The 25,585-nt window shown below is 31.3% G+C and overlaps 1 protein-coding gene and 2 pseudogenes across 50 annotated transcripts in view; 2 read left to right on the top strand and 1 right to left on the bottom strand.

Moving 5' to 3' along the window:
* LOC145259193 (band 4.1-like protein 2) overlaps positions 1-25,585 on the top strand; it is a 585,710-nt gene that overhangs the window by 470,192 nt on the left and 89,933 nt on the right. For 25 of the 50 annotated variants that reach the window (XM_080117013.1, XM_080116992.1, XM_080116976.1 and 22 more), the window contains 2 exons: positions 7,259-7,411; positions 23,516-23,578. The exons of 20 other annotated variants lie outside the window; for them this stretch is intronic. In XM_080117013.1, the coding sequence (XP_079973139.1) occupies positions 7,259-7,411; positions 23,516-23,578 (216 nt within the window). The remainder of the gene's footprint in view (positions 1-7,258; positions 7,412-23,515; positions 23,579-25,585) is intronic. 5 more of the 50 variants (XM_080117002.1, XM_080116993.1, XM_080116971.1 and 2 more) reach the window with 1 other exon arrangement.
* On the bottom strand, positions 6,370-6,590 carry LOC145259386 (U2 spliceosomal RNA; annotated as a pseudogene).
* LOC145259373 (U2 spliceosomal RNA) lies at positions 13,224-13,356 on the top strand (annotated as a pseudogene).

The following is a 25,585-nucleotide window of genomic DNA, read 5'->3' as shown; positions in this document are numbered from 1 at the left end:
GGAAATGAGTTTGGTTTGATTATTAAAGATGATGATTAAAGAACTTTTTACATTAAAACGACCGACAGTCAGTTTGGGAAATCGTTCAGTGGTGATATATTCCACAGATGGACAATTTTAAGAAAAGAATTTGTTCATTGAATTTCGGTTTAGTTTTAGGAGCTGATAGAAAAAAGTAAAGGGATTTATTGGCAGTTGTTGTAGTTAGATAAGTATTGATTGCAATTTTTTTTTTGCAAGAGAGCAACCATAGATTAAAGCTCAGCTTACAATAATAGAAATATACTTTATATTTATAAATTTATCAATAACAACAAATTATAACGAATGTACTTTTTGTAATGTTTAGACAAAAATTCTTAGATTTACCTTTTTATTGATATTGTCTTTTTGTGGTTCTATATAATTGTTTTATTTTTATTTATTGGAAATTAAGTAAGTGGGGAAGGGCATAATTGGCTTAATGGATACCATTGAAGACTAGTATTAGCTATGTCAGATTCAAATCATATCTGATTCATTTTACCAATACTGGTATATAAATATGCAATATTTTTTCCTCTTTCAGCAAAGTCTTAAATATCTTATTACTTCTTTACAATAAATTTGGTGTTTATGTAGTATTAATCAAAAGTTCAAGTTAAAATACTGATGTACTTATGCAGAAATAAGTATCCATATCAAAAATTAGAAAAAATGATTGGTAGAAAAATGGCAGTTTTATCATATTTCATATTATTGAAGACTAGCAGTTCAGCCTGGCTTTACTTGAGCTCTATGTACTGTTCATAATTTTATATATATATATATATATATTAAAAAGTTTGACTCCTGTCTTGGTAACCTATATTTCAAATTTCAAGTGTTTAGACCCAAAATTGATAGAGGAGTTTGGTAGAGTCTGCAAAAGTCAACTCTTTCAACTTTGACCTCTTGGCAGCCAAATTTTTGCCCCAAAACTGTTTACAAACCTTGCTGCATGTCTGAATACCCTTTATGTAAAATTTTAAATATTTAGACCCAAAATTAGCTGAATAGTTTGCTAGAGATCGCAAAGGTAAAATCTTTTGAACTTTGACTCCTTTGCAACCAAATTTTCGGCCAAAATCTGATTTAAAAGCTTGCCTTTTGCCTGAATACACTTTATGTAAAATTTCAAATGTTTAGACCAGAAATTGGCTGAGTAATTTGGTAGAGATTGCAGAGGTCAAATTTTTTTAAATTTTGACTCCTTAACATTTATTGTTTTATAAAGTTAGATCCATGTCCAAGTAACCAATATCAAAAATTTCAAAATTGGCGGAGGAGTTTGGTACAATTCTCAAAGGTCAAATCGTTGAACTTTGACCTACTAACAGCAAAATTTCTGGCCGAAACGGGATTAAAAAGATTTTCCCAAATCTCAATACCCCGTATGTCAAATTTCGAGTTTGTAGACCGAAAATTGATAGTTATTTGGTAGGGAAATGTGTGTGTGTGTGTGTGTACACACACACACACACACTTTTATAGATATAGATTAGTCTAAAAACAAGGGGAGGTAATGCGGTATGTCATTTTGCTCTTATCAATAACAAATTGAAAAAATAAAATTATTAAAAATCTAATACTTATTTCTGCATGATATGTATGTACATCAAAATATATTTTAATTTGAAATGGGATTTTCACTTGTGATTAATATTATATAAGCACCAGAAATTGTTTATTGTAAGTTTTCTGTTTTTGCATTAAATAACATGAAAAGGGTTGATATGTAATAAAAAAAAGATCAAATCAGGTTATTCGATAATTTAAAAAAAAAAAAACTTGTTTTAGGTAAAACTGTAGTTTTACATTCTTTGCTGATTCATTTAAAAATAAAAGAAAAAAATCTTTTTTCCTTTTTTTTTTTTTTTGTTTTAAGCAATTTCATTCTAAACAGTTTGAAAGTATTAAAAATATGTGAGATTCTAGAATTACTTTTGCATATAATTTTAGCTTAAAATGATAACTCATCAGCTGGTAATGGTTATTCACTTATAGATTAGATAATCATTTTTTTTGAAGCCACGAAATATTTAAAAAATTAAGCTTGTAAGTTCTTGTAGATCTCTTTAAGAGAGAATGTTTATATAGGATTCATATACATCTTTAAAAGAAACATTTATTATTTTTCTAATAAAAAAGATCATTTCACAAAAGAAATTGAAAATCAACTTTCAGAAATGCTGGGGCAGGGGTATGAATTCAGGAGCATTTAAAAATTTTTTTTTTTTTTATTGGAGAAAGAATAATTCTGCCTCCTCAAATTAAAAAATATATTTTAAAAGGAAGATAAAAATTTTTTTTTATATAAGTTATCTGCCCTTGATATATGTTATTCAAACCCACACTGGATTCTCTTCCACTTGTCCCTGGTATTTTTAGTTTACCCTATTCCCCTCATTTTTTTTATTGAATACCCCTCTCCCTCCAAGAAAAAGTTTGTTGCCCTCCCCTTTTTTCTTTTTAATTTTATTCCTCTTACTATATACATGCTGATATAATTGATATGATTTGCTTTGGCTTTTAAATAATTTTTATATACTAATGCGGAAAAGCTCATAGTTAAAAAAAACAAAACAAAAAAAAAAACTTTTTTTTTTCTGTCTGGTTTGCTCATATAAAAATCTTCAAAATTAATTCTGCTGTTGTGCTAAGCAACATCTATTGCTTGGAACCTTGCATTGTCTTCTATCTTTTGAATTTACAATTTTCTTTTTATTGTATTTAAAAAACAAAACAAAAATATATAAAAATTGAATATTTTTATGTTTTATTTTCTAAAACGTGTTGACATTATTTATTATAAGAATAAATTTATATTTTTAATTTTCCTTTTCCATAATTTTTTCTTTCAGGGATTTGTACAAAAAAAAAACCCCAACATTTTTTTTCAGATATCAAATATCTACTAATGCCTATTAACTTATCCTATTTGTTTTAGATTTTTTTTTTTTTTTTTTTTTTTTAATATTTTATTTAAGTTGATGAGCAGCACAGAATATGTTCTTTGTTTTTCAATCAAATACACCTAATGTTTCAACCAACTTTCATTGTCTTCTGATTATAAGTTTTGTGACAATTTTTTTTTGGGGGGCGGGGGCGAGAAGGTTTTAAAAAATTTGAAATGCAGTCTCATACAAAACACTTACCACTGAAACCTAAGGCTTTTTCTGTTTTTGTTTCTTACATATTTTATATTGATCCTTTGTAACTACAAAGAAAATATAAAACAACTATTGATTGACATCACTTTTTCAAAATATAATATATAGTGTGTGTATATATATATATATATATATATATATATATAGTGTATTCTTTCTCTCTCTGAAAATATCTAACATCCCTTTTTCAATTATTTGGCTTTTTCATATATACTGTTTACATCTTGAGTGTCATTTTCACAACATTTTGGTCAATGTAACCTCTGACCTTCTTCAGTGGATCTTGTTGAACTTGGGAATTTGGATGGAATTTCAAACAGAACTCTTCATTTACTTCCTGGGGGTAGCATGCTCTTGTTCCATTAGCTGTGACTGGATAGATGTCTTAAGTAATTGGCAATTGTATTTTTCTGTCGCCTACACTGAGAATTGAACCTTCAACCTTAAGGAAAATATCACTTTTACAATTGATTTTTTTCAAGTACTTTAACCACTGCACCATGTTTTTGTTTTTTTTTATCGGAGAGCATGCTACTTACTGAAGTAAATAAAGGATTGATTGAGATTGTCGGACTGACTTCCTCATCTTGGTTGTTATCGTCACAACGTTTCGGCCGTTTTGCCCTCCGGCCTTCATCAGGTGTTTTGTATTGAACTGGGGAACTGTTTGTTAGGAGTCTCGAACCCAACCCTTTATTATTATTACGGGGGTACCGTGTTCGGACTCCAGCTCGGACATAACAACCTACTGAGCAAACCAAGCATAGAGCTGAATGATAGAGAGAGAAAACCTTGAATAACAACATAGGTTTAACATTAACAAAAACCAACTAAGAATTGTCCTAGTGACATATGGCCAAGTGGGCCTAGACATTGTATCAAAGTTTACAGTTACCCAAAGGTGCTGAGTTCAATCCTGAACGAAGGCAGTAAAAGAGTAACATTCAAAACAGAGAATCAGCAACTATGTCCCAGAGCCTAGCTGGAATCCGAACACGGTACCCCCGTAATAATAATAATGGGTTGAGTTCGAAACTCCTAACAAACGGTTCCCCAGTTCGATACAAAACACCTGATGAAGGCCGGAGGGCAAAACGGCCGAAACGTTGTGACTATAACAACCAAGATGAGGAAGTCAGTCTGACAATCTCAATCAATGAAAACACCTCATCTCAAAAATACTGACAATTACTATAAATAAAGGATTTCATAAAAATTCCCGAGTTCGATGAGATGCACCTGAAGAAGGTTGGAGAACCAAAATGTTGTGAAAAATGTGAGCAGTAGTCTGAAAAATCTAAATAATACGAATAACTAATCCTCATCTAAACAAAATTCATAAACATAACCCCTCTTTCTCAAGATTGGATCTAAGATAAAATATTTGTTATTCAGTAAAATAATAAGTTCACAATTACCTTGAATTACTCAAGAGTAATGAGTTTACACAGTAACCTCAATTCATTGCTAATATCATCTTTATACTAAATAATCATTTACATTTGACATTGTTTTTTTTTTTTTTTTTGCATCTTATTTTTAACTATCATCGATTCTGATTGTTTCATTTCTTCAGTTTTTAATTTTAACTTTTTATTTCATTATTTCCAGAGGTTATTTATCCATTTTTACATTTGTTTATTTTTTATTTATTTATTTATTTTATTTTTTATTTTTTACAAAAATTTGGTTTCTGTCTTGCATGACATGCTATGAAATATTTATTTACTGTCTTTTATTCTAGTTTCTTCACACAGTTTTTTTTTTTGTATATATATATGTTTTTTATATTTCCAATGATAGATAAACCAAAAACGTTAATATAAAAATGAGAAACTTGTTATTTTAAAACAATGTTTGGTGAATATGTACTTTTTTTTTTCAAGTCATACAAGAAATGAAGAGTGAGATTATGATTTTTCTAATGGATACAATCAGAGATTATGGCATTTTCTGGCAGAGTTTAAATCTTGTTATAGTCAACTATTCACTAAATACTCTTGGGAAAGGTATAAGCCTATAATCACTCCCGACTCTCTAGTCATTTTTATTTGCACATTTTTTTTTTTTTTTAAACTTATGGTAGACAACTATTATATTCTTGGAACTTAAAATCAGTTATCCCTCATGGTGATTTTTATTTTTAGGTGCTTATTTAAAAATAGTCAATGCAGCTTTGAGAGGAACAGGAAATTGATAATTATCTTCATGATTTTGCAAATCACTTATTGACCTCAGCAATAGGAATCTTTAGCTTAACTGCTTGTTAGATTTAGGGGAAAGTGTTGCATCCAATTAACTAGCTGTCCTCGGTCAGTGGAGGAGAAATCCTTCTAGACTGGGACAGTTTTTAATTTCTGTTTTTTGTTCCTATCCAGAGTGCCCCTTTTTGGGGAGCTGGATTTTCCCCGCATTAAAAACTGACCTTGTGTCTAACTCTGCTATGGTGGGGGATGCAAGTAAATATGAAGTAGATGCTGATTTTTCCCATTTCTCTTGCCCTGTTGATGGGATTATGAATTCTGCAACCCCATGTATTTGGTATCCCACCCGCCAAAATGGAACATCTCTTGGCTGTGAATAGCGACCCATGATGTCCTAGGATGGGATCCTGATGACTGAGTCATTCTTCCACGTTGGCTAGTCAATATGTCTTAAAGGCCCGATCTGATCGGTTGGTCATGCCATGCTCTAGTATCTATTATGAGTTCATCACCAAGTATATTATTCAATCTAATTCTTCTAAAACTAAAATCCATATTTTTGCTCCCTTAATAGATGCTAGAAATTGTTGGCTGGAGGTCAGTCGTGTTGAGAACAAAGATTACCAAAGCTAAAGAATAATGTTATCAAAGAAATATTTTTGCTGAAGTGAAGTTTTCTAAGATAAGGCTTCCCTCTCAGTAGAATTCCTTCCTCACTTTCATTGTGAAATTTTATTCTAAGAGCAATGTATTTTAGGAATATAAATTCTTGAAAATTCAATTAAGAGAAAAAACAAAATGGCTGGTGCTTATTAGTCTATAGTCGACAAATCGATTTTTTAAATATATTGTTTTAAGCAAAAACAATATTACGTACTTGTCATGTCGGAAATAGTAATATATCCAAAAATTATGAAAATTAAAGCAGAAAAACTGCTATTGTGTTTTTAGTTAAAAAAAAAAAAAAACATGTCAATCGCTATAGACAATAAATATTGTACCTATTTACTATGCCTCCCCACGGGACAGAGTTAGACACCAGGGTCGTTTTTTAACGTGGAGAAAAGGTACAAAAATAAAAATTGTCTCAGTCGTGAAGGATTTCTCCTCCACCGAAAGAGAACAAGAAATGGAAGTGCAGCATCTGAAGAACAGATACTACACTTTGATCTTGACCAAAAGGCCAAAAAATATTGTAGCCATGACGCAAGTAATCTAAAATATTATTTTCGGATTTATGTCTTCTGTTTAGTCTCCTAGTATACTTTATAACGCCTAAGAAATATGTGATTTTACCCAATTTTCCATAAAAAGTTACTTTTAACTAGAAATAAATTTCTATTCAATGATTTTTCATAATTTTTGAATATATTACTATTTTCGGTATAGCATTTAAGTACACTGTATTGTTTTTGCTTAAAACAACATATTTTTAAAAAATCGATCTGCGACTGTCAAAAAGTTGACATCATTTTAAATGCCAATATCTTGGAAACCACTCTGTGTATCCTAATGAAACTGCACAAACTTTATGTTGAACATTGAGTTTTATTAGTTAACATTTCAAAGGAAAAAAAAAAAGATTTGTAGATTCTGTGACCGATTTCATAATTTTCAAAAATGTTTGATATGAGCACCACCTGTGACTCTGCACCAGTCAAGTCAGTAATCAATCTCGTGCCATTCTTTTTGCATATTTTTTTTTTTTTTTTTGACATGAAGGGATGGTGGAGATCCATTTTGTCCAGTGGAGTGGGACAATTAAAAAATCAGTGCTTTTTCATTATCTTTTTTTTTTTCCCCCTATAATTTTAATCATTTTTTTTGTTGATAATGTCAATTTGCAACTCGGGTTTTTCACAGGAGAAAAAGGAAGAAATTGTGACTACCGAAGTGATACTAGTCAAAGAAACTGAGACAACACAGAAAGACCAAAAAAAGGTCGAAACTGAGACTATTGTAAAGGAAGAAGAGAAAAAAGTCGAAACTGAACCATCAAAGAAAGACCAGAAAAAGGTCGACATTCTATTCACCCCGCTTTTTTGGTTTGATCTTTTTATTTTTTTGTTCAGTCAATGGCATGCTCCAGTTCTTATCAAAATTAATTCCAATTTTGATAATTCTTTGTTTCGCTACTCTTTCCCCACCCCTATTTTTATTTTTTAAACTAACAAAACAATTTAACAAATTTTTATTAAAAAAAAACAAAACGGTAAAGTAAAAATTTACCTTAAGAAATATTTCAATCTGGTGATATGGATAGCAGTAAGAGGACTTGTGACTGGCTAGCTATCACTGACATTATCAAAAAGAAAACTGGTGGTTGGATTAAATATAAAAAAAGGAAAAAATGGATTTGAAATAAAAAATATTTTGTTTGTGTCCAGAACTCCATCTATATTTATGAAAAAAAAAAAACAAAAAAACTCTGAATGGTATACATATTCGTGAGGAAACAAAAATATATTCCAAAAATCACATGAATTGATCAAATAGTTTTATTTTTGATAACCCAAATTTTGTAAATAACAAAAGAATTTTTATTTTTCACCATTTTGAAAACAGTCTTTAAAGAAAGGGAGATAATTCAATTCAAATTTTTGAGATTTATGTTATGCTTATGAATTCCTATTAATTGCTTAAAAATTATGTTCTTTATAAAATAAAACTACTCTATCAATTTAGGTGATTTTTGATACATTTTTTTTGTTTTGTCACGGGTACATACATTATCCAAAATTTTCTTCTGCACAACAACCAAATAGTTTTTGTTATGAACACAAAAGAAATATGTGCATGATCTTACAATGAAAATTTCTTTATGCAACTTTTTAGAAAGCTATACAGGTTGATAAAATAAGGGAAAATCTCATTTTACTTTATAAGATCCTCTTTAAAGCATTTCGAAGAGCTCCTTTACGCTTTCATCTACGACTGATGAAACGCTTAGATTTTTGGTTGTCATGAATTCAACCTAATTAAAAGAAAACAACAGTACAGAAAATTTTTTATGATGTGTCCATCACGGAATACAAAATGTCATATTCCAAGGCCAAGGAACATATAGGAAGAAAAGATCAGGATGAGTTTACTAGAAAGGGATTAATAAATATCTCGCCAGAGATAAGCCAGTTTGAATGTCAATTTCAGAAACGTTTTGAATACATGCCAACGTGCAAAATGGACGTTAAACGAAATCTGATGACTGATTTTTCTTCGCATATCTCATCAATTATTAATGGAATTGTTTTAGTGCTGGACCTATCTCAGAAAACATTTTTCGACTGTAGTCGAGATAATGGAGTTCACACGTCCTGCATTGCTTTCAGGTCCCACCTCTCAGCATTGGCATTCCTTGCAATGTCAGCTGGATATATGAACATTCTGCTTCTGGAGTGGATAATAGGGTTACAGAGAAATAAGAAAGTTATAACTTCATTTACTGTTCTGAAACAATGGTCTGCAAACTGAACACGTCTTGCTTTGACAATAGATAATATCAATGGAAGTTCACCATGGGTTGGTTGGATGAATCTTCCATGAAAATGGCCGATAGCCATTAGTCGCGTGCTCTCGTGTAATGAATGAATGCTTGAATATAGGATTGCCGTGAAATTCTTAAAAATAAACTAAAATGACCGAAAAATGGGCTGAAATGACTTAAATAAATAGAAAGTAAATGACTTAGAATGACTTTAATGAACTTAAGGATGAATGGAATGACATTAAAAATGACTTGAATGCTTAAAAAATAACTGGAATCCTTCAAAAACAACTAAAATGATCTGGAGAATGACTTGAATGGCTTTGAGACTGACTGGTTGTAAAGTGGGTGATCATTTTACATTAAATTAATACAGAAAAGTGATCCCCCATTTTATATCACAATAAGTACAGCATGTAGTAAGAAAAGATACTACACTTTGATCTTGGTCAAAAGGCCAAGAAAAGGGTATTTATTTGCTCCCTCACCGAGCAAATTAGGCACAAGGCCGATTTTTAATGTGAGGAGTGAAGGGGAAATGGGGACCAACTCCCCGGGAAGTAGGGGAGCTGGATAGTGACAATTGGTATGAAGGGTTGCCCCTACATTGACCAAGGTCTTATATGTGGGGCTGCCCCCATATATGGTCTTTGCTTGCAGTATCTGCTGGAACAGATACTACACTTTGAGATATTAAATCCTTTATTCATGTTAAAAATACATCGAAAATCAACAATGGACAAAAAACTTAGGCACATGGTCAAATCAAAAGGGGGGATTGTGGGGGTCGTTGGTCATCCTTGTCACACCAGAACTAAACAAAATCAAAGTTTCTCCCAACTAGTATCTTCTTTCACCATAATACCGCATTCACCCTTTCAAAAAAACAAAACAAAAAAAAGATAACAATAAAAATGGTACAATAATTCATTTGTGTCGAGGGGGGGGAAAGAAAAAAGGGTGATTAGTAGGACCCTCCCAACCCAGTCTAGTTGATAGACTGCCCGTTCCACTAGGTTTGTAAAAGGAACCTTGTTTCTGCAGGTCAGTCTCTAAGTGGGGATGCCCTCTAGATGGGGGGTGAATGGAGAAAAGAAAATTTTGTGGGTAAGGAATGGGGGTTAGTTTGTATTTCTTTCTGTCTAAGATGGGTGAAATTTAGAGGAGGGGGTAAAAACAAAAATTGCAAGAAGGAGGGAGGGGATCTTGGAGGCTTCTTAATTGGGGAGGGATGGAACACACACTCAGCTAGCTGAGAGGCTACTTTTTTAATTTTACTTTACGGAACTGCACATTCCACACCTAGGCGGGGAACATGTATTCAAATTTGCCTCCTTTTCGTACACACAGACTTGCTACATGTATCCATCTTCTGTCAAAAGATACTACACTTTGATCTTGGCCAAAAGCCCCCAAAAAGCTTAAAAAGCTAAGAACAGCATCTATTAACAACAGACCTTTGATCTTAACCAAAAAGGCCAAGCACAAAAGTGTTATGGACAGACTGACCAACCGACGGAGTGACTTATAGAGTCGCTTGCACTTGACTAAAATTATTGCAGAAGCAGAAGATATTGATCATGGTGGTTTTGCTTTAAATTTACATCATTATGAGGATGGCAATGAATTTAGGTAAGCAGTGAAAGAAGTACCGTCATTGTATATACATAATGTTTTCATTAATGAGTGATCGATAAACCAAACAAATGTCTTTATATACACATGTAGGGTGTTTTAAGTGCTTTTCATTCTCGTTGCAATTCGTCAAGTGGCCATTCATCATCTCGTCTATTTAAATAAGACGTATAAAACTTTTCATGTCGGAAAAACACAAGATGTCCACAGAGGTTTCTTCAAGGTTTTATTTGAAGAGAATTTACTTGAGAGAGAGACTAATGTTATCTTAATAATTATTTACTTAAATTTGCTAACTTAATGAAATGAGTGATGCAGACAGACATCTATAACATTTACTGAGATGATCAGTCTTTCACATCATGGGTCGTGTCTTGTTCGAATGGCTTCTCTTGAGAGATTGATCTGAAAATCTTACTTGGCGTCATTCGTCATCCTTGTATCATGTGACTGTTGTCGATGGCGTGTGACCTTTGCCCCTGCCTTGTCACTCCTCTTTCACTCAACCGTATGGACAATTCTGTTTTGCTGATCTGAGTTATCATGCACTTGGAGTTACCCTTGTCCAAATTCACACTAGCTAACTTAATTGCTACTGACATAGTGTCCCTAATATGTAACACACAGATGCAGACTATATTTATTGCAAGATTATTGCCTAGGAGAAAATAAGTTTCATATTTTAAAAAGTTATTCGATTAAACTGTTCAGTTCATCTTCATGACTTATTTTGTCGATTTCATTTGATGAATCTGCCTTTTTAGCTTTGATGATGAACTTAAGCTGGACTCGGAACTGGCCAGAAGTTTTTGTTGCTATCTCCTGATGTAGGCCATCAAGGATTCTGCTGATCCTGGCCTTTATCTCGCCTTCTGTATTGCAGCTGGATTTCTTGGTGTCTCAATTTTACCACACTTGACACAAAGAAGTCGAAAGTGTTGCAGTCAGGCAAGCTGAGAACCTTTTATTTTTTTTTTTAATTTTCTAATTTTGTTCTAGCTGGAGATGGGCCATCCTGCTGGATACCAGAAATTCACTCGCTGTCTCATACATTCTAACCAAGAGATCTTTTTAAGATTCTAACCATCTAAAGTGCAATTGTTTGTATCTCTCTTGCACTTGGTTCACTGGGTATATTCACCATTTTTGGAAATTCTTTTTCATAAGTCTGTCTTCTATGATTACTGGAATGATGGAGATCTTCTGAAGATTCTTTTCATGTGTACATAAAACCTTGGTATTTCGTTATCTTTTCCCTCTTGGCTCTGTTTAAGCCAACTTCAGACCAGGTGAAGTGTGTTCGACAAAGATATCTTATAGCTGGTATAACTAAGTAATCACTCTTACGGCCATATGTATGCAGGGCTTTACATTGCAAGTGAAATTGCACATGATTTTTCCAAGTGGTGACAAGAAATAATGAAACGCTTATCTTTTGGCGATTGTATTTCTTTCACCGACAATCTTCCAAAGCTCATTACTGAGTGAAAAATATCTTTTCAAACTTTAATTTTTTTTTATAAAATGAGCAAAGTCAAGTTATTTAAACAAACAATTTAATAGAACAATATTTATTTTTTTTTTTTAACAAAGACTTTATAAAAATGAACATCTGAAGAAATTTGAATATTCGTACCTTCAAGTCTCAACATATAATTCGCTGTATGTTTAGATTTACTTTAAAAAAAAAAATGCTGAAAAGTTTTTATGATGTACATACTTGTCATGAAACAAAAATGTCATATTCAAAAATTATGTGGGTTTAGCTAGTAACTTTTCTATTCGGCTAGTAAATGAAAATATTTAGTTGTGAAAGGTCAACTAAAGATAAGTTTGTCCATAGAGCCCTGGTAAAGCAGGGTTTCACTACCTTGTTCAAAGTGTGGCTAACAGCCACTGTGTTCAGCTAAAATCCCGTGCTATGTTTATTGTTGATAGTATTTTAAACTTTGATGACAAACTCTGTCATTCTGAAGGTATCGTATTGTTAACCAAACATTTTTGTCTCCGATGTCAATTCATTGTTGAAATCTGAATCTTTTAACTCCTTTCTCACCTTATTTACCATCAGCCTCCTAATGCTGAATAAATCTGAAATCTCCATATTTGCCCCCCCCCCCCGCCCCCGGGAGCAGACTTGAAGGACTTTTTCTTCCACAAATGTGGAAATAAGAAATTGTCCGTAATCAATTATTCTGCAGAGGTAAAACAAAAGGATGGAAATATAGCTACTGCTTCTGTGAAGCCTACAAAGCCACCTTTTGTCCATTGAGGGGGGGGTGCATCTACTACTAGTTTCTTCTAAGACAGTCCATAAAAAGAGTTTCAAATCTAATAGGTCCCTTGCTATCGGCAAAGCTTCAACCTCTGTCCCATCACAGCGATGTTGCATCTCTGTGGCTGTTTTATAAGTACATTAGCCCCCCCCCCCAATCTCACCCTTTCACTGTTGAGGTCTCTTGTATCCGCAATTTGTATTGTTTATTTTATATAAAATTTCTGCATTATAAATTAGTTATAAAGTCATTAATTTTAGCTTTTCCAAACCTTATATAAATAAAGCCTGATTTATTTATTTTTTTTTTATGCTTATACATTTTTTTTTCTTCCAACTAATACATATTGCTACTTGGAATGTAAAAAGCTTCTATTTGGAATTGTGTCTAACAGGGGGAAGAGTTGAGTGGCGAGATGTCTGTTCACATTACATTTATTTCTTGGCCTTTTGGTCAAGATCAAAGTGTAGTATCTGTTCTTCAGATGCTGCACTTCCATTTCTTGTTCTCTTTCGGTGGAGGAGAAATCCTTCACGACTGAGACAATTTTTATTTTTGTACCTTTTCTCCACGTTAAAAAAACGACCCTGGTGTCTAACTCTGTCCCGTGGGGAGGCATAGTAAATAGGTACATTTAAACTTCAGTAGGTTAGCCCAGTCAGGGAAGCAGGAAACAGAATTGCAAAGTCTAGCATTCCAAGAGAAGAAATTAGAAGGCCTGTGGGATCTCAACCGTGAAGAGGTGAGATTTTGCTGCTTGTCGGGTTAATTACGAGTTAAGGGGACACACGTGCTAAGAGTTCATCAGAGCACATTCCATTGAAGTACCTGTAAAAGCATGCAACATAATATGGAACCTATTAAATTTGAGACTTTATTATAGTTCTTCTAAAAGAGTAAGTTTTTACTTTGAATTACTTTTGAGAATGCCTTGTATTTTTTAATGGATAACACAAATGTTCGCGTTGTATCATTAAAATAATTTTTAATTGCTTTTTCCTTCCAAGCATGTGATATATATAAATATATATATACTCCGCTGCCTTCTTTATATGTACATTAAACTTAGTTTTGTTTTTGAACCAACAAAATAATTATGTAATATTGACAAATACTTATTTTATAATGAAATCTGAAAATATTTTAATATTATCTATTTTGTTTAAAAAAATCAGTTTCAAATGAAACGCACAAGAAATTTATTAATTTTTAATTTTCAAATTTATTTCTGGATATTCTGAAAAAATAATTTTAATTAAAAGCAATTGTTTCTATTAAAAAAAAAAATTAAATATTTAAAAAAATATATTAACTAGTTAATTAACCCATAAAAATGATCCTTGTAGAATTGTTAATAAATTTGCCATCCTTTTCTGCAAAATAAATTGGTACAGATAAACTTCAGTTTATGCCTGGCTTGTCCATCAGGTTTTATTCATAAATGTCCAACAGTTTTTGTTTTATCGTTAAATGACATCTGGATACAGCATTCAAAATTGTTAATAACATTGACATGTTCCTTTCTTGGTACTGCCCTGATTTCTACTGTGATAACCTTTAATTCATTTGAAAGATATATTGATAATATACGTGGCTAAAAGATGTATCTATATATTAATGCCGCAGTACCTTTAACATATGTATGTACATGTGTCACAGTTCCAGATTATAAATTATTCGATTGGGAGATCATAGTTATTAAAAAGGAGGATAGATGACTCCTGTAAAAAAAAAAAAAAAAAAAAAAGTCATTTTGGGCCATATGTGAAATTAAAATATACCTTCTTGGTCTTCTGGCTAGAATCCAAGAGTTCTGTCAAAAGAGGGTATATGTGGTTTCCGTTTGTGCCAGGCGTCCATACAATGGAAATGTCACACACTTCTATAAGGATATTAGAGGTCAAGTGTAATAACCGGATATATTTTGATACTATATTAACCAGATTAAATAAATACTTTTATAGTTTTAACAAAAAGTCTATGCTTGGCCTTGGCCTTCGGGACAAGATCAAAGTGTAGTATCTGTTCTTCAGATGCTGCAAGCTATGACTAGCAAAGACCAGATGTGGGGGCAACCCCACATGCCTGACCTTTAACCAGCTCCCATTTCCCACCTCTCGGGAGCTGGTCCCCTTTTTCCCTTCCCCCTCCCTTCACTCCTCACATTAAAAATCGGCCTTGTGCCTAATTTGCTCGGTGGGGGAGCAAATAAATACCATCTGTTCTTCAGATGCTGCACTTCCATTTCGTGTTCTCTTTCGGTGGATGAGCAGTCCTTCACGACTGAGACAATTTTTTATTTATGTACCTTTTCTCCACGTTAAAAAACGACCCTGGTGTCTAACTCTGTCCCGTGGGGAGGCATTGTAAATAGGTACAATAATATTGCAGGAGTACCATTCATGCTGACCATCCATAGAATGTCCAACAACAATAAATTGCATATGAAAGGTGCCACTGTGGAATTTCCACAAGTCTCGCTAGATTACATAATTTCTATTTCATTCACACAAATTATTTGCAATTGAAAGAACACAGTCGAGCCAGATTATTTTGTTTTTTATACTGATAGAAACCTTTACTCAGCAGCAGTTCTTCTGTTTTCACTGACAACAGAACATGAATGACCTGGCACTAAAAACAAAATACTCATTATGTGCAAAAAAATCCGTCTCCTCTTCTTCGGTCATTATTAGGGGCCATCCGACCTTGCCTAGTTGTAAAATATGTTTAAATATATTTTAATTCATGCAGATTTCATATTTATTATTACAGAGTTAATTCTCTATTAAATATTATATTATACCGTATATATATAATACTAATTTTAAAAGTTAAAAACAAAAAAGATGTGGATGCCATCAGCTAGAATAAAAATCAAAACATTTACTGCTGCAGCAACATTTTCTAACATTTGATCTATCAACAGATAGATGAGAAAGATTTTAAATGAAACTACTTCCGTAATAAATTATGCCGGCAAGTTAACTGAACATTTTTGCATTTCAGCTTGCTGACATACAAATGTATACGTTATTCATCCATCCAAACAAAGATTTTTACTCGTTATAAACCATTCTTGGTGTATGATTACTATTTCCTGTTGAATTCTAATGTTATGTGACCAGTAGTTTAGAGTTTATTACTTAGATATTTTCATACATGCATACATACAGGACTGTTTTATTTATATAGATAATTTTGACTTCATAACAATACCTAAATTTGTATAATTGCCCTCACCTCATATTCGAGTGGTTCTAGGTTCGCATGCGACTATTTCTTTACTGCAGGCACATGCTAATGGTGGCTGCTTATTTCTCTGTCACCTGGCACTATTACAACAATATTACAGTCATTAACCCTTATACTCGAATGGCCTTTGGGCCTTCATAAGTGGTGACTCCCAAGTAAAAAAACAAAAAAGGTAATGCCATGGATAAAAGAATGTTTAAGGGAGTAATGTCAAATGAATTTGAAGATCATCTATGATTACACCACCTACTACTGAGACTATCATCAAAGTGCCCTACACATTAAACTAGCCTGGGTGCCCGGCATTGTTCGGGTGTATAGAGGTGTGTGTAAGGGAGTTGATTGAGCAAAAAAAAAAAGAAAAAAAAAAAAAAAAAGAAGGTAGTTGGCAGGCAGGCTCGACCCATAATGCGAAGGAGAAAAAGGTTTAAAAAAAAAAAAAAAAAAAGTAATGTCTTAGCTGATGCCTACTTGGCAAAACCGGAAGTCGCAAACGTTGAAATTAAGGCTAGTTAATCAAAAGAAGATGATGACTTTCGAAAATGTGTGTGAGAAAAGCGACCCCCTCCTTGTAAAAAAAAAAAACTGCCAAGTTGAGGATGAAGGAATTAATATTTTTGGCCAATATTTCGATATTTGTTGTCCGAAAGATCAACGTTTAAAATTTCATCGCATTCCGACACATTTGTCAAAAGTTTTTAGCAGGCCTACAAACACACACACACACACACACACACTTTTGCCCTTAAAAATAAAGATGGCAATAAAATAAAGAGTGTTGTCCATACATGATTGAAACTTGATAGACAAGTCAGGCGTAGGTTACAGTTTATTTGTATCACAAATTGGATTGTAGAAAGGATTGTGAATTTGATTAATAATTTCAAAGATGACATCAGTGGAAAAGACCTGTTCAATCTCTTCATCCGTATACATTTATATTTGAATAACTCAATAATACGATTGCAATTATTTTTTATTGCATTATCTGATACTGAAATTACAAAAGTTTTAATAATATTAATCTTCATTAAAATAAAAAAAAAACAATTTAATTGTAGCTAAATTATTTATAAAGATTTTAAAGTTTATAAAATTTATATTTTTTTATTAATAAAACAAAGTTTGTAAATTTAAAACTGCTTCGAGTAAAACTAACATTTTTAACTTTATTTGACTATTGTTTTTGAAATGTTTGAGTCGGTCGGAAATGATTTATATAATTTTTGTTATATTAATTCAGCATGTCTTATGCGACCTCACATCCCTTTTACAAAATTTGCTTTTTTTCAATATTAGTTTTGCAAATTGTTTTTTTTTTTAATCCGTATAATAATTACAATTATTTAATATTAAAAAATATGTATTTTAATATTTGATATTAAAATCATGGAATCCTTATTTAATCATTCTTACTGTAAAACTAATCTAAATTGGATTGTGGCTGAATTTTATATTAATTGTAATTGTAAAATACATTTTGTATAAATTGTTAACTGTAAATTATATCAATTTATAATGGTAAATGTTATTTTTTATTTTTTTATTAACATTGTTTATTTTTAAGCATTTTGAAAAAAAAAATCCAATAAAAAGCAAGTAAAACTAAAGTTTGCATTTTAATTTGAGAATTCTAAAAAAAATATTTCAGCCAATTTAAAACGATTAAAAATTGGTGCTGTTTAGTGTTATTTTAAACTTTCACATTTCAGGTGAAAACATTATTACATACTTACGTGTCATGGCGAAATTAGTATAAATTCTAAAAATTAGGAAAAATGATTCTTTAAAAAATGTACTAAATGTAATGATTTTTTAATCCACAATTACATTTTGTTTAAAACTAGCAGACGCTTAATTTCATTCAAGTCAAGGGGAGATAAATCAGTTTGTCATACCGAATTGGTCGCATATCGCTTCCACATTAAAACCTACAATAAAACCCGATAACTTGATAAATTCTATTTTTACTTGTAATTATTTTTCTACTGCATTATTTTTTTGTAAGTCATACTAATTTCGCCATGAATAAGTACATAATGTCTTCACCTGGAATACATTGGTTTAAAAGATCATGAATGTAAACACACACCAAACATTTTTTATATTCATTTAATAAAACATTAAAATTATTCTTTGAAGATTGACTTATGTATTTCTGCTGTAAGTTTTTACTCAAGGGAGATAATCGTTATATAAAACATTAACAAAAAAAAAATTATAACGGTAGTGTTTAAAATTAAGTCAAAATTAAATAATAATTATTAATATTTAATTAACTTCAAAAATGCAACTAGAAATATTAAATGAAAATAAGATTTTAATGTATTTTATATAATAAATGAATAAAATGCAAGAAAAATTAATGAATCAATTTTAAACCAAATTTGTAATGATTCAAACTATTCAGTACTTAAATTATTTTTTATATCTTATTAAAGTGAGATGAAACATTTTCTTTTTGATAAATTTCTATAAATTTCGATGAATAAAAAAAAAAATCTCCGATATATTTTAATAATAGATTTAGATAATCACATTTGTATATATATTTTTTTAATTTCAGTAATTTTAATTATCTATTGGATTACAAAATGTTAAATAAAATAAATGGATCAACTTCAGTTGATGAATTCTTGGCTATTACATGAGATGGATGGGAGGACGTGATCCCTTTCTCCAGTGCTGCTCCATTTGCCCTTGATCCTCATTTTATAATATTGAGTACTTATTAACAGGGCATAGTATGTGTGTATGTATATATATTTAATATTTTGGTATGACTAAACTAATAGGACAAGGGATTTATTATCCAAAGATAATTGGCTTTTCTTTTTAAATTCAGATTAAACTTTTTTAGAAATATTGTTACGTTTAAATTGTGTAACAATAAAAAAAATATGGACGATATGTAATATGGTTTTCAGAAAATGATATTTTCCTTTATTTTCAACAATAGCAAAATAAACAAATGAGGTGATTCACAAATATTTACATCAATAATAAAACAAACGAAAAAAAAAAAGGTCAGTTAACAAAAATACAGTTTTTTTTGGATTGCTACTATCTATCACAAATTAAACTACGGCTTGTTGAAACTCGCGATCGACAACTAGAACGAAGAGGTGGAGGGTAAAGAGGATAAGGGAGGTAGTCCAAATTAAGAACGGCTACAGGCCAGTCTTCTAGTGATTATTCACTCTATTAACAATGAAATTCAATGACTATAAAAATTTCTTTTGGTTTTTTCTTTTCAAAGTTTGGTCAATGAGATTATTTCAAAATTGTATTTACCACTAATCCAGAGGGCTTTTTCTGCAAATCCGTGGGTTGGAGGGATGTAATTTTTTTTCTTTTTGTGGTTTGGATTCTTTCGGCTGGACGTATCCATGAATCATAGACTGGAGTTATCTTGACGGGAAGTTGATAACTGATTTGTTTCCCTCTTCACTTTTATTTATGACATCTTAATCCATTCTAGATTGTTGCCGAACCCTCTGGGACTTTCCAGATACTTCTAAAACCTTCTACTCTTTCTAACTATTCTCTGCCCTTTAGACTATCTTGTGAATTAAAACTTTTGAGCTTTGATCATTGGGGTGCGTAGAATACGATAGCACACATTTTAAACGGTTTTATTGATTTTTTTATTATTTCATAGAAATGCTCCCTCGTAACAATATCAATCTATATAAGTATTAGTGTTGGGACGATTAGTCAGAAGTGGTAATCGGAAAAATCAGAATTGTTTGGGGTATCGGTATGTGCCAATTTGCCAATGCCAAAACAGATTCTTTCAATTGTCTTATTTTAAGACTAAATTTCCCATTTCCAGTACTAATAAAATATTTATTTATTTATGAACAACCAGTAAAACTCGTATCTATAGATCCCCTCCACCCACAAGTGTATTTTTGTTTCCAAGAAATATATTCATATATTACACATGTATTTAGTTTGGTAATCCAACCAAAAAAATAAATAAAAAAAGGACAAAAACAGATTTATAGCTTAATATTGAAATATTTTAAGAGTCGGAATCGGTAATTGTATTGGAATCAGTAATTTTAAACAATCATGTATTGAATCAGGGGTGGGCGGGGGTGGATATTGGAATTGCCCCCATCACTTTAATTTTTTTATTATTTTTTAATTATATGTAAGAACTTCAGTAATAAACAAATTAGCAAATGTTACTGATTGTTACAGTATGTATAATTCTTGTACTTTATAGTTTTTATTTTTATGCTACTCTTACATACATATATAAAAAAAAGAAATGTATAAATATTAACTGATATATTTGATGGGTATCAAATGTGTGGAATTTGTTATAAATATGTTGGTTCCATATATAATCAAGAACAATTTGCTTCTTGATAAATGAATCTTTAGACTCTTCGATATAAATAATTTAATAGAAACCTAATATCAAAATCTCCATCAGGTGGGGGTCAACCCAGTTGATGTTCATACCAGTCACAGATACATCTTCAACAATCATTTGAGTCTCAGCTATTTTGAGATGGTGATTGCATTTGTCTGGCTGTGATATGGTGCTGTTCAATTTTAGGTCAATTCTCCCAGGCCTTACCTTCTATTTGTGAGAAAGGATTAGGTGTCTTTATTAGATGAAACTAATAGGGCTGTTCAGGCATTTTTTGTAAGTACATGCTTCTTGTGAGCTGGCTTTTCAATTCTCATCTTCTGACTTTGTGTCGCATCTTCCCATGATGTGAGTAAAGTATGTGCTATCAAAATCTGAACCATTAAGAAATTACATAGCTGTGTTTTCTTTTGTAAAAATGTTTTTTTTTTTTTATAGAATTAAGATATGGCGTTTAAAAAAAAAAAAAATCAAAAGAAATTAAATAATTATTTACTTAATGAATAATTTTTTTAAAGGATAAATTCTTAAAATGGTTACATATCACTGAACAACTAATGTACATTTAAATTTTTCCCTTGTAAATATTTGGGAAGGAACTTCTAAAATTTTTCTCTCTGAAACTGAAAATGTCCATTTATAAATAGAAGTTCATGTTTATAAATTATGTTCATAGTTTGAAAATGCAGGTTGCAGATCCAACAAAAAGTTTTCATAAGTGTATATATAATATAATATATGATATGATATAAAACAAAAATCTTGTTATTGAAAATTTCTTCAAATTTCCGAAAAATCTTATAAACCTGTAAGGAAGGTATACAAAAGTCAGTCTTACACTCCAGTTCTAAGTCTTGTCCCCTTTGCATATCTGAAGCTATAAATATAATTATCCCCTCTCCCCCAAAGTATCAACTTAATCAATTCCAAAATCGAACTTATTTCCATTATAATGTTGATTTTTGTTATTTATAGTAATAAGTATATTTGGTATGAGTTATCTCCCCGGATAACTAGAAAGTGTTTTCTCCCTTAGAACTGAATAATCGCCCCATAATTTGGGATGTGTATAAATGCATACATAATGCAATCCTTTTTGTCCAAATGCCTAAGCTGCATTTGTACGTAATCCTTGTAATTTCACATACTCATTTTAGCCAATTAGCGTAATGGTTAGAAAGGTCGACTATCGCCTAAGCGGCCGATTTTCAATCCTGGCTTGAGGTAGTTACGAGTCTAACCACACTGAAAAACAGTCTGTCTGTGGATGATATATAAACATGGGTGTATCTTTTATATATAATTATATGTACATGAATCACTCTTAATCTGTCATTATGAATTTTGGAACACAGTTACTATGCATAAGGGATTGTAATGTAAGCTATATTAAGTTTGATTTAGTTTTGTAAAATGGATGCTGTTTGTGTAAATTCAAATCCACTTTTGTGAAGATTTAAAAGTACGATACTGGATATCAATTAATAAATATTCCGCAAGTATCAGTTTTCTGCACTCAAACCTCCACTTGAAAATTTAAATATTTCAGATTTGCATTAGGTTTAATCCATAGTCATTAGACACAAATTAATCAAGTTTCCCAGTATTTTGATTTCTTTAAACCCTTTAAGCTTGAGCCTTAAGTTTTAGATATTTTCTAGAATCAAAATCATTTAATGGATTTTGATCCAAATTGAATAAAGATTCTAAACATAACGTTCAGTAACATTTTTTTAAGCGGATGAAAAAAAGAGGTGCAAAACTTCTGTTGTAAAAATTAGTTTTATCCGTCCAAGAAAAAATATTTTTCTAGTGTATAATATATATATATATATATATTATTTTGATTTAAAATTTTTTTTAATACGTATGTTAATGAAATATTAACTGGACTCTACATTTTGTAATTGGGGAAGTGGTATTTTTTACTGGAGAGCCATGAATTTAACAGCAACTCTGTTTTTAAATCTTTGAAACAGACTCTTGGTAAACAGCTGATGATCCTCCTTTTCTATTTAATATTTAAGTATATATTTTTTTTTCACTTCACTGTTATATAGTTGAATTCACTTTTGTAATTGTGAATTTTTCGGTATTAAGTTCGCTAAAACTGCAATATGTTGAACTTACTATTCCTAGGAATTTAAATTCTATTTTATTTTTTTTTTAATATAAAATATTCAAAGCTTCTCTAAACATATTTATATACTTAAAGGATAGAGTAATTTCTGTAGGAAATACTCAGTGGAATAATTCAGTGAGTAGGAGAGCATAAATAAAATTTCAAAGAAAAAAGAAGCAATCAACAAACTTAACTCAATCTAATAAATTTATTTAAACCTTAAGAGGCCTAATCAAATGAGAAGAGCTAGCTGGGGAATAAATTATTCCAATTGGACACTGAATCCTGGCTAGCTTTTCTCATTTGATGAGACCTTTTGAGGTCGAAATACATTTGAGATTAGACCAAGTTTGTTGATTTCTTTTTTTCTTAAAAAAAAAAAAAAAAAAAAAAAAAATTATTTTTTCAAAAATCAAGACAACAAAATATAAAATAACATCGTATGGTGTATTTCCTTATGTGTTATAATTGTTTCATAACCATTTGGACAAATTTAAACATTATTTGAATTATTCGAAAAATATAGTTACTCTTCAAGCACAAAAATACATTTGTTATGTATATGTATGAATATATTCATAATCCCTACTTTAAGAGTAGCTATATTTTTGAATATTTTTAAATAATATTTAACTTTGTCCAAATGGTTACGAAACAATTGTAATGCATAAGGAAATACTCATGATGTTTTTATTTTATATTTTGTCTTGATTTTTGCATAAATATTATACACATGCTCGATTATAAAAACTAATAATCATGAAGCTTAATTGATTGAATCAATTAATTTTGTTGACTTTGATTTTATTGGTCTATGAACATTAACGAATTTTAATATATAAAAAATATCAATAAGATATATGTATATGATGTATTTGTTTTTATTTTTAATTTTATTTCTTCCTTTGTTTCCTTTTTGTTTGTTTTCGTTATTCTATACTTCTTTACACTGGTCTTCCAGAAAAGTGGTCACCGATCATCTGGACTTCTATGTCTAAACCCATTTAAGAAGAAGACTGATAAGGTGATGGCCACCGTTACCATTTTTTTTTTTTTATTTTGTTTGATTTTTGAAAAGAAAATGAATTTTCTTTGGTTGTGCATGGTTGCTGCTGTTGCCGCCGCTGCCGTTGCCTCCAAATGCTGAACATTCATCCCTAATAACCATCATGCCCTTCATCACTCACATCCGCTGGCAGCTACTAGTTTGCGCCCCCAATCCTATTCTCTACTTGCTCGCTCGACTGTTAAATTTCAACATGGATGAGTTGGATACGTAAGACAATATAGAAAGCTGCAAGTATTCATTATCGGACAGGCTTGTGCAAAGCTGCTTTACAGAATATTTTCTTTTTATTTTAAGAAAATCTTAAAAAGGAAAGATTTTTTGTTCTCTGCAAAAACTTTGGTTCCTATGCAGAATTCTCCCTATATTTAAAAAGAAAAACAAAAATAAAGAAAAATCTGTATGATGGGACGAAAATGTCATATTCCGAAAATCACATAAATTGATCGACAACTTATATTTTTAACTAAGAAAATCACTATTTATGAATAAATAAAAACGGTCTCACATTGCAATCTTGAAAAAAACAAGGGCAGATAACTCCACAATAATTCAAACTTGTGAGATCAAACTTGTAATGCTTCCAAATTCCTATTAATCACTTAAAATCATTTAAAAATAATTTTCTTTATAAAAAAAATAAAAATAAAACTACTTGATTAATTTACATGATTTTTGGAATATGATCTTTTTATTCTATTATGGGTATGCACATCATAAAGATTTTCCTGTATTTTTGCTTATTTTTAATATAGAGAAATTCTTGATAACCACCAAATCTTTTTAGGCGAATTTATAATACTTGGTTTTGTTTAATGACTCAGATTATATTTAACTAGCAGCCGTTCTAAAATTTGATATACATCAACCTTTATTTGTTTAAAAAAAAAAAATATGCAAGGAAAAAAAATTTATTTATTTTTTTTATGTTGCGATGGGCTTTCTGATGCTATACAGTGCATGAAGGTGAGAAAGTAATCCATGAATATTTTCTGGCAAATGAGGTAGAAATATTTAATGAAAGTTTAAAAAAAAAAAAAAAAGTGATGCCTTTATTACAAGAGTCATTCCAAAAGTAAGGCTTTCTATTTTTCAACTCAAAAACTAAAATATTGAAGAGCTACAAAGATGGGAGTGGTACCATTTGAAACGAGCAACCTTTTCTACTCCGGAACTTATTTTTCTACATAGTCACCACCATTCTCAATGCACATTTGCCAGCCTATTTTGATGTCCCTGTTATAAAAATTTGTAGTGTGCTTTGTCACTCACATCTCTGTCGCCACTCTGAGCTCGGTGTATACTTAGCAGATGGCAGTGATCAGGCTGGCTTTGGTGCTGTGGGAGGTCATGTTGGTGATGTTCTCGATGTACGACTAAACGAAGTAGTCTTGCGGGTTCAGGTCGGGGGGGGGGGCAGTAAGAGTAAGATACAAAGTCATAGCACTCCTTTTGAAGCCAAGCCTGGAGCTCTTTGGATTTGTGGGCCAGCACAGTTCTACTGCCACATTCAGGCTTTGTCAGCGGCCACCTGATTGCAGCAGGGGATCACCACACTCTTCATCACATCCAAGTATACTTTGCTGTTGACTTTCAAGCCAACTTCAAAGATGTGAGGTAGCATGATGTGACCCTCACTTGAGACTACACTAAAAACCATAACCGTGGACAGAAACTTTGTTTACATCGTCCTGGGCACATCCCTGCTATTCGTGGCAATCCAGCGATACATTTAATTTGGATCTGTAGAGATCATGAGTTATGCAGCAGTGCATCTCTGATCTTGCTCGTTGAACATTGTGTCATTTTCAGACATGATAGAAGGCTCCTATCACTCTTGGGATTTATACACAACTGACCAACTAGTAGATGATCTGCAACAGAAAAAGAAAACTGGTTTTCATTAAATGGAAATGGAATCATGTCGTCTTTTCTAAGATGGCAATTTTATCATTCCACCCTGTA

Source organism: Euprymna scolopes, chromosome 34 (genome assembly GCF_053919585.1).
Source record: "Euprymna scolopes isolate OS-2025 chromosome 34, ASM5391958v1, whole genome shotgun sequence".
NCBI classification, from domain to species: Eukaryota; Metazoa; Mollusca; class Cephalopoda; order Sepiida; family Sepiolidae; genus Euprymna; species Euprymna scolopes.
Note: the sequence above shows the minus strand (reverse complement) of the source record. Positions and strands in the feature narration are given on the sequence as shown.